This window comes from Lepisma saccharinum, chromosome 13 (assembly GCF_977018435.1).
Source record: "Lepisma saccharinum chromosome 13, izLepSacc3.1, whole genome shotgun sequence".
Taxonomy (NCBI): Eukaryota; Metazoa; Arthropoda; class Insecta; order Zygentoma; family Lepismatidae; genus Lepisma; species Lepisma saccharinum.
In genome coordinates, this window is record NC_139241.1 from 63,290,469 (window position 1) to 63,300,537 (window position 10,069).

General features: G+C 35.9%; 1 protein-coding gene across 9 annotated transcripts in view; it reads left to right on the forward strand.

Moving 5' to 3' along the window:
• The window catches only part of Vinc (vinculin), a 158,621-nt gene extending 153,109 nt beyond the window's left edge, over positions 1-5,512 (forward strand). For all 9 annotated transcript variants that reach the window (XM_083134335.1, XM_083134336.1, XM_083134339.1 and 6 more), the window contains one exon: positions 2,009-5,512. In XM_083134335.1, the coding sequence (XP_082990461.1) occupies positions 2,009-2,178 (170 nt within the window). In that variant the 3' untranslated portion in view covers positions 2,179-5,512. The remainder of the gene's footprint in view (positions 1-2,008) is intronic.
• Positions 5,513-10,069: the final 4,557 nt, after the last annotated feature.

Below are 10,069 nucleotides of genomic sequence, written 5' to 3' on the forward strand. Positions count from 1 at the left end.
TACTCCATTGATGAAGGAATTTGAAAAATCTAGGTCTCAAAAGCCAATTGCTGGGATTAACATCAACAAATTTATTTAAAAATGTATTCATGGTGAAGTGAAGATGTTTTGTACAATAATCCTATACTTAATGACTTTCCTTACTTAAGTGCAACCCAAGTGCGAATGCTGTAGTTAGTAACAATTGATTCACGGTACTTTGGAATGTTTTAATGTCTGTTTATTTTTCCTTTTTTGGTTTATGCATCAGGAAATTTGATAGGTTCCAGTAAGTAAGAGTGATTGTGCATGTTGCATGTTGTGTGCTTGTAGACTTTGCTTGTGAAATTGATTTTTTGAAGAACAAGCGCACTTGTTCTTGTAAGTAACCAATGATGAGTGTCGCTTTGAGCCATACTACGTCTGTTGTGCTCCGTGACAGTGAACTTGGTTGAGGAAATCAGGAACAGGTAATGATCAAGTGAAAGTTCGGTTCTAGGCACAATTATTTCACAAGATTTTGTGTTCAGTTTTAAATCTGAAATGCTCAAATGCTTCCAAACTTACATTCAAAAGCTTTGCTAGTGGAAGTTTTGGTTTTTAATTATTTTTGTGAATTTTGAGTAGTAGTAATCTAGATTCAGTAACTGTAAATAATCATCAGACTCTTAAATCCATCTGTTGTTAGTTAGTGTAATCTTCCTCACAAAAATGCCTTTTTAATATTGTTGCCAAGTTAGTATTTGAATCTTGGACACTTGCTTTATTTAAAGTCTGCATTACAGGTAGACAATCTTTGTGGATAGTTGATATTATAATGGCAAAAATATTTTTACGTACACATCCAGCATTAAATTGTAGGCCCAGTCATGATTGGTGTGTGAGATTTGTTATGCTCAAGGTTGCAGCAGTTTCATACTGTGGTTACTGGTATCTAATTCTTCTTCTTGAGAGTGTATTCATGTTTCGAAGAATGAAAGATGCAAATTAATACACTGGAAAGAAGTATTCATTTATGAGTGAAACTGTTTTCATTATTAATATTAATAATAATAATAATTTAGATGGTCACTGTCACTATTCTCGTCGAAAATTGTGCTATTGTTTGTCAAGTTTGTTGTGTATTGTTTTGTGGCACACTCCTAGATATGCTGTTTGTCCGCAGTATGCTGCAAAACAATACACAACAGCAGCTCCACAAACAATAGTAACAGTGTCCGAGAGGATAGTGACAGTGGTCACCTAAGTTAATAGAAAAAAGTTTTGTGGATAGGTGAATACTTACTATCAGTATATGTCATAAAGAGAGTTGAACATTTCAATAGGAGGCTTCTTTACAATTTCCCCCACACTTCTATTACTTACTTGACTTTAACTTTGTGTTGTATGTTGGTGAATTTAAGAAACAAAATTCATAAATGTTTGTGGGAGTTGGTTATGTAAGCATACCAGCACTTGAAGTGGAAACTGCTAAGGATGTTTGGTTGTGCCTTGGGGGCTAACTGGGGGATGCTTTGCAAAAATTTTGCTAGCTGCATCACCCTTAATTTCAAGAACTGGCATAGACCAATATTTGTGCCTAAAAATGACAGGATAAATATTAAACTAGGTATATTTGATAATATAATAGCATTTAATAATAAAGTAAGTAATAAGAGTAATACTGTGATGGTGCCATTTTTGTCATATTTTACTATTCCTGCCTGTGGCGCCTGGACCTACAGTCAGGATAATTTTCTGTAGTAATTGTGTTGTCCATATTGTTTGTGATTGTCCATTCTTCCATCATCATATCACCCATTCATCTTCATCATCACAATTATCCACAACTAGCGGAAGAGCGACTTAAATAACCTAATTCAATCAATTAATTTTACCGTTCCTGCATTCATTTCTAAATGGAAGGTGGTAAGGCTCGATGACGTACAATGTTCAGATATGAGATAACACTCAAGAGCACAAAAAAATCAGGATAGTATTTACAATATTTTGCTAAAGAAATGTACACTGATTTAATTATACTTTGCAGGCACGGAGGAGGATCAGGAGGCGACCGACATGTTGGTGGGCAATGCGCAGAACCTGATGCAGTCCGTGAAGGAAACCGTGAGAGCAGCAGAGTCTGCATCCATCAAGATTCGCACAGACGCTGGCATCAGGCTGCGGTGGGTGCGCAAGCAACCGTGGTACCAGTACTAGGAGGCGTAATTTCAATTTCCCTTACCAGACCCCGGCGACAGGCATTTATCTTCTAAGACTGGTCAGGAGAAAGATTCCCTTGTTGCTTCAAGCATTGTTGTGCAATAAATTATCATTGTCATCCAAGTAGGCTGACTGTTCTGATCGTACCTTCCATGGTACAGAGTATTCTTATAGTGGCATACATTGTTTCTGTTGCTTAGGCACTTGCAGAACAGGTTCCGAGTATCAAAAGCACTTTTCATGAACACCTAGTTTTTGGTACTGCTTGAGCTTTAAAATTGATTTCCCATGACAAGCTATAATGGGTTAATGTTTATGTTTTAATTTTGTAGAATTTTTCATACAGATGACATAAATCTATGCAATCAGATTGTGTTAAACCACTAAATGTGAAGAGTAATTTAAACATCTAATAGTGTGTATTTGCCAAAATAATGCTCAGAAGAAGATCTGATCCCAACAGTATAAACAACAGATATAAAATGCCTTTATGATTCACTATATTGTTTCAAGCTCTTAATTGTTGAATCTTCATGGAAGATTAAAACTTACTTGTCCAGTAAAAGATATTCAATGCAAAGGTGTTAAAAATTAGCCATACCTTTGTTAAACAGTAAATTTAACAAATAATTCATAAACAAACATTAGTGAGTGAGCATAATACATAAGAAATACATAATACATACATGCTAAGAATCATTTTTTGGAATATCTCCTGATCCTATACATACTTTTACACTGAGTTTGTTATAATTCAAAATAAGATAATCCAATTTTGTTAATGTTCTGTTAAGGTAAGCTGTTATGTAGATGGTAAAGCACCTATGTCAGTTTTTATACTTGTTTTTTAAACATTGTACTACAATGAATGATAATTATTGTGCAAGAATAATTACACAGCACTCCTTTTGCCTACGCGTTCAGAAGTTTCTGAAATATTTTTTTTGTGTTTACAAGTATTAATTTTAACACTGTCTAACCCTTCTGTAGGCTCTTCCAATGTTAATGTAGTTTCTGGAGAGTTTATCATAGAAATGCTTGTTTAATACGTGCCATTGTTTTGTATGGAGCAAATAGAGTAATTGTGAAGATTTTGTGTGGATGGTAGAGCTGTATATGTTTGTTATGTTCTAATGAAAGGTTTATATATATAAAAAACAATGAAATTTTATATATGTATAAATAAAGTATATATAGAGTAGTTTTACATGAAGTAACATAGAACTGATAATAGTGGTGCTCATTCTTGTTAATCTTGTAAGAGTAGGAAGCCTGCTGTCGAACAAATTTTCCTTGTCAATTGTACTGTGTGCGATGTGCTTGAAAGCTGTTTTGTACTGTTACTTTGCTTCAAGTGGTAATGTTTTGCATTTTTTAAAAAAGCTGAATATTTCAAAGTTGTATGTAATGAAAATATTAATTTAGAAGTTCTTGATAATTAGAGTGGACAGAAACTTAAATGGAAAAATTTAGTATCAGGGAAATGTGATTTTTTTTCCTGTCTGTGGCTACCCTCCTTGTGCATTGTGAAACTTGAATTCATGTATTTTCTATATTCCTTCTATCACGTTTATAGTAATTGTTTATTAATGAAAGCGTGTTACACCCCCATATGATTCAATAATGTGACGTTTAAAATGTTAAAGGCAATACTTTTGTCATAGTTTGTCAATTTTTTTTTTATGCAATTCTGTAATTCGATCCAATAGTTGAAAGTTCCTTTGCGGCTGCTAGGAGAAGTTATTTTATTAGGAGGATGATTTAAGCTCATGAAATTGTATGGTTTCGGTATTGTAACTGAAGGGAGGTTTTCAAGATTAATACTGCTCTTTCCTGAATTCGGGTTTTCTTTGCGAGTGTAGATTGTGTGAAACTAACATCGGTGGAATTTGTGTTGAGTGAGTCTGGACGCTTACTATAATTCATCAAAAGTCTTAGTTTATTCCACATCTGAGGTAGCCTCAGAATAAGCTTGAAACATCCCATTGTTCTCCGCGAAGGAGTGATGGTAAGTTTTTTACTGTGATAAAAACTGGGCAATGTAACAAGCTTTCTTTTAGCACACAATTCATTCTATTGATAAATTCTTACTAATTTATCATTGCCTGCAGTCATGATCTTGCTAGATACTTTCGCAAGATGAGACCATTGTCATTATTATTCATCTCAAGTAAAGGAGACACAAAAGCAATGTAAAGTAGGAAACTTCCAGTTTGTTCATTAATTTTGTTCAGTTTCTTCAGAAACCACTTGAAGCATTGTAAGCTCAGGTCTTTTCTATTTTTGTAAATCGCTTTGTGTGATGTGAAAAGTGTTCGGGCTTTATTAACAAGATAGCGATATAGCCCTCTGCTCAAGCATAGTTCCGTAGTGATTGCACTGCACACTACTTAGAACATCACTACACAAATTGCCTTCTCCCTAAGGAGTTCATTGTATTTCTCTTGTGTGAGGGTGGGATTTATAAGAAAAGAAGAAACAGTATTAGAATCCATACGCCTTCCAGGAATACTCCAGTGTGTGTCAAATGTTTCCACTGAGCTTTGGGAAGAATTGTTTTTCATGTGTGAAGTGTGTTGATGTACTCATCTGCTTATGCACAATACTTGCTATGGAGAAGTTAGTTCTTCAGATATGAAGTAAAGGCATGCATTTAACTTCCAATGGAGAAATCATGTTCTCAACTGGTATCATTCATGGCTCTTGTACTCACCTCAATACTGGATCATCTTCCCAAACAGAGGGTCATGTGCCAATATTTAGTTGATCTGTAAGCCCTCTTTTTAAACCGTGATATAATTTCCAAAAAGAATTAGGTATATTGTATTAATTCAATACATCTACAAGCTTTCAGAAGTTCCCATAAGCAGTTTTGCCTATCTTAATTCAACAACCTGACCATTAACTTCAGTGGTGGAGGCACATAGTGTTTAGGATCCCACTTTGAACTGTAGGTCCAGTCCCGATTAACTTGCCTGTACATGAAGTGGACTTAAAAACTCAACTCAACCTATTAACTTTAAACTTATGTACAAAAGTGCTTCCTAAATTTACTATTCTAAATATTGTGCCAGGATTCAAAAAGAAAATTTAAAGCAGCATTTTTTGTCAAATCTTAAAATTGAATCAAACAATCATCTTGTGATATCACATAGGAGTACGTACATATATTGAGATTTCCATGCTGTAGACTTTGATGGAATATTTTATTAATTGTAACATAAAGACAAATAAAAGTGATTTGTCTGGTTCATAATATTTTGAATTTCTAGCCAGTCAAACATAAAGACTGAAGAACTTCAAAATTTACAAAATAAAAGAAGAACGCAGTGCCCAAGATATACGGTAATAAAATTGTCGAACATAAAATTTTGGCTCTGGTGATATTTTACTAGTTTTTCTTAATATTTTCCATTTTTTCCTTGGATGTACCAGTTGGATATATGGTGGTACTAAAGTTTGTTTTATGCAACAAGTCATTTGTGTAGCAAGTACAATATGCAATTTCTCACTTAATACTTTTGTTACTGCCAGGCCTCGAAATTGTAAGTCATTACGAGGACGTGTGTGCATATGACATGTTTATAAAAGTTATGAGTGTGGATTTCTTCATTCCTGACACAATTTCCTACTGTTTTTTGTACGCTGTTATTTTATAACAATATGAACTCTAAAAACGTGTGTCGGTAGTCTATTAGAAGTGACTCAGTCCTAAAATGTATTGTAATAAATTAATCTTTTCATGTGAGGGTAGATGTTTGCATTCACACACAGATTGTTAAATTCCTAGTTGTTTATGCTAATAGTTTTACAATGAAAAATTGTCACTAGTATTACTAACTACTTGTTAGGTTGTGTCTAAATAGTTTTTTCTTAATTGTGTAGTGCAAGAATTGTTATAGCACATTTAATAGTTTACGAAAAAGATATTGTATATTGAATATAGAGAAACTTATTTATTTGTGCTTGTTTATTATCACTTATATTACATTGGCATTCAGGTTACTGTCAATTCTTTATTATAAAATTATATTGTTTGGGTTAAATTGGATGCATAACACAGAGATCAAATTGTACTTTGTGCACAATGAGAAAAACTCTGTCCATGCCTTCCACTTTTATTAATAAAATTAAAAGCAAAAATATATTTGTCTCGATGATGCAATAGAATTACTGTACCTGGAGCTGATGGAAGAGAGAAATGTATTTTTAAAAATGCATGACATTATTTAATGAGAGAATAATAATTATCTTAACACAAAGCCTATGGATATTTATTTGCTGCCTTGTACCCTGATTTCAAGTCTTGGTAACTGCAGTTCCCATTGATAGCAAATCCTTTTTATGGCCAAAACTGCAGCTCTGGAATTAAATATTAGGAATACGAAGATTGATAAATCATTTTACTATTTTCCGTTATAGGCATATTGTAATTTTAATCCACAGAGAAGTCTCAGCATTTACTTTCGTAGTAGTATCCAGTTTTTTGGAATGACCTCAATCTTCAGGGCTGGGAATATGATTGGCTAAAGTAAACTCGGTAGCAGAACAGCCCTTTGAGGGCCAGGGCCTTACTTTTACTTTGTATATATTTTGTTTCATGTCTTGCAACCTCTAGGGCTATCTTATTTGCAGGAATTATAATTTTAAAATTGTTGTTACCAAGAAAAAAAAAAAGGAAGAAAATACGAGGGTAGAATATCTGCTTAATACAATGAAAACATACGTTAATATTAAATTATCGGATAGGGCATAATATCAGTCATAGTGTATAATAATATATTACGCACATAGTACATTTTTTCTTTATAATTTTGGGAGTTCTTCGATCCCTACCCGCTGTTGAAATTACACTTGCTCGCAACCAGGAAAAAAGCAAAGCATAGTGTAAAAATCTAATTTTTTGAATTATTGACCCATGGCAGCTAGAGACGACTCAAATGACGTCAAGTTTAGTGTTCTTTGTGCATAAACGTACTATATTTAGCTCGGTTTAGCAATCATACCGTTGCGCTTTAATTCCTAGGATCAAGAGAATGTAATTTTCGGAAACCTTATGACTGGCTACATAATCTTAAAGCTTTACTAAACCCATTTTTATTACTCCCTCTGTCCCATAATTATAGTCCGGTATGCCAAAATGGTAGTACAGGAATTACAGACGAAGAGACAGATGGAAAGCACATGGATGAGGAGAGGCACAGTACATCAATCTTCAAGATTGTGAAGAGGAACAACGCGACCTTATCGCAACGAGCAAGAAATACCGCCCAGACGATTACCAAAAGGAGGCGTTAGGTTGCAACACACCGGTGTGCACTGTATGGCAACCGGTCTAGCAAGGTACGCTGCAAATCGTTAGTAGAGCACTCCTTCAGTGAGTATGTGTGAGAAGAACAGCCATAAACACACAACCCATGACAGGAAGCGACAGGGATAGCAAGAACCTCACGGACAGTAAACGACAAGCAGTGTACGATTTTTTCTTTGAAAACAGTACGGCTGGGGTAGTGAAGAATGGTCACCAAACCATTAACTGTTACCAAAGATGTTTACCGGGACATGCTCATCAGCAAGTTAATCCCAGCAATAGATGCACAATGGTCTCGTGGACTGCGCGCAGGGAGAATGCAGGTGTCCGTTCAGCAGGACAATGCGCGTCCGCATATCCTTTCCAATGACCGTGCCTGGATGGATGCTGCAGCGACCAGTGGAATCACTTTGGATCTCCTATGCCAACTGCCAAACAGTCCGGACATGAATGTTTTAGATCTGGGGTACTTCCGGGCAGTTCAGTCTCTCCAGCATCAGGCAGCTCCACAAACTATTGATGAGTTGATCGCCGCAGTTGAAAAATCTTTCTATGATCTGACACGCGACAAGCTCAACAACATCTTTTTCACTTTGCAGTCCTGTCTCATTGAAATTATGCGCCTCCAAAGGTGGGGACAACTACAGGATTCCCCATATGCAAAAAGCACACTTGAACCGCCGAATCGTCCTGCCATCTCGCTTGGAGTGTCCTCGAAACATTTACGACGTGACTAGAGCAGCACTGCAGCACTAGATCTAGCTCGTTGAGGGGATGACAACCTTCCTGGACCAACAATATCTTTCGTCTTGATGTTTTATTTTGTCGAACTTCTTGGTCACTTTGTATGGATTGATTACTTTTTATTTAGGTTCTTTTGGATACTTGATCGTCCAATTTGTACTGATCCTTGAGTTATAAAGTTGTATGACTCATTCCCGTGTTTCATTTTCTTCTTCTGTATACACCAATGTCACAGTTTGAATATCGGACAATTATTATGGGACAACAAACAAAGGTGTACCGGACAATAATTATGGGACAGAGGGAGTATCAATATACACGAGAAATTCTTACCTTCATTGAAAATTGCATTTGAATTGCCATCCTATCGCGCTCCAATGTAAAGCTTAGGGTAACCAAATGACGAACAAAATTATTTAGGGACAGAACAAGGGTGCCGCTGCCACCGGAAAAGTTTGGCAATGAACAGCCCCATTCAAGAGGAAATTTAATGAAAATGGTGCTGGACAGTTTGTCTAGTAATACTTGTGCATCCCACTGTACGGCTGTAGAAATTGAAAATTTTCTCATTGTCAGGAAATGGTGACCATTTAGAATCCTGAAAAAATTACAACTTTTTTAAGTAATGCATCCTGTGGCTCAGTCGGTAACGCGTCTGACTACCATGCTATAGGTCCCGGCCATAGGCGGAGTTCTGGAAGGGCCAGGGGGCCAGGGAAAGTAATCCTTATGCAATGTACGTTCATTGCTTGGCTCATAAAGTCAAATTAGTGCTTGTTACAGCATGCAAGGACAATGATTTAATGTCATGCAGTGTTTGTACCAATACTTTAGCTATTCTGACACCCATGTTGAATTCAAAGAAGTGCAAAAAGTGCTAAATATTATTAGCCCTGGACCTCATGAACTCCATAAGTTGAGCGACACTCGTTGGTCTTGCAGAGCTATTTCAATTTTAAGTGCCAAGAGAAATTATTCTTCGCTTGCTGCTGTACTCACTGCGACAGCGTCTGATTTAAGACATTCTAAAAAGCCTGGAGCCAAAGGCCTGCTTTCAGCTATAAAATCGTTGGATTTCATTGTATGTTTATCAGTATTTTCTGAATATCTCCCCTCATGAATGTTTTATCCCAGTCCCTTCAGAAAGCTGATACCTTAATAGCTCAAAGTTCCAGTGTAGCCAACGGAGTGATTAAGGAGCTTGTGTCCCAGCGAAACGAAAACACTTGGAACAGTAAATGGAATGGAATAAAGGGTGTTGACAAGGAATTAGGTCTAAACATTTTTGAAGGTGGAGGTGAGATAACAAAGGTACAAATCCAAAACGGCCTAGACTGATATCAAACAAATTAGATGCTTATCTGGTTTGTTCTTCAGTTGGCCAAAGAACCAGAGAAGAGACATCTGCTGAAACACTTTCTGTGAAGAAAAGTGGAAGGAAAAATACAAGTGTGATTTTTTTAATCAATTGCTGGATATTTTGATTGGCGAACTGAAAAGATTTAATGGTGAAACTTTGGAAGTTGCAGAAGCCAGTGAAAGATTTATTCGTCTGGATGAAGAAGGAGTTGCATGTTTCATTGAGATTTACTCCATTCAACACAACAATGTTGAAGGCAGAAATGACCATTTTAAGAAATGTAATGGAAAGTTCAGGTTTTAGTTTGATAAGAGTGCCTTTGAATAATGTTGCTCCAAAGATAGTGCACACAGTTTTGAGTAAACACAAAAAATTTAACATTCTTCTGAAAATTGCCCTTTGCCTGCAATTAAATAATGCCACTTGTGAGAGGACATTTTCTGCTATGAGGTGAATCCACAACTGGTTGCGTT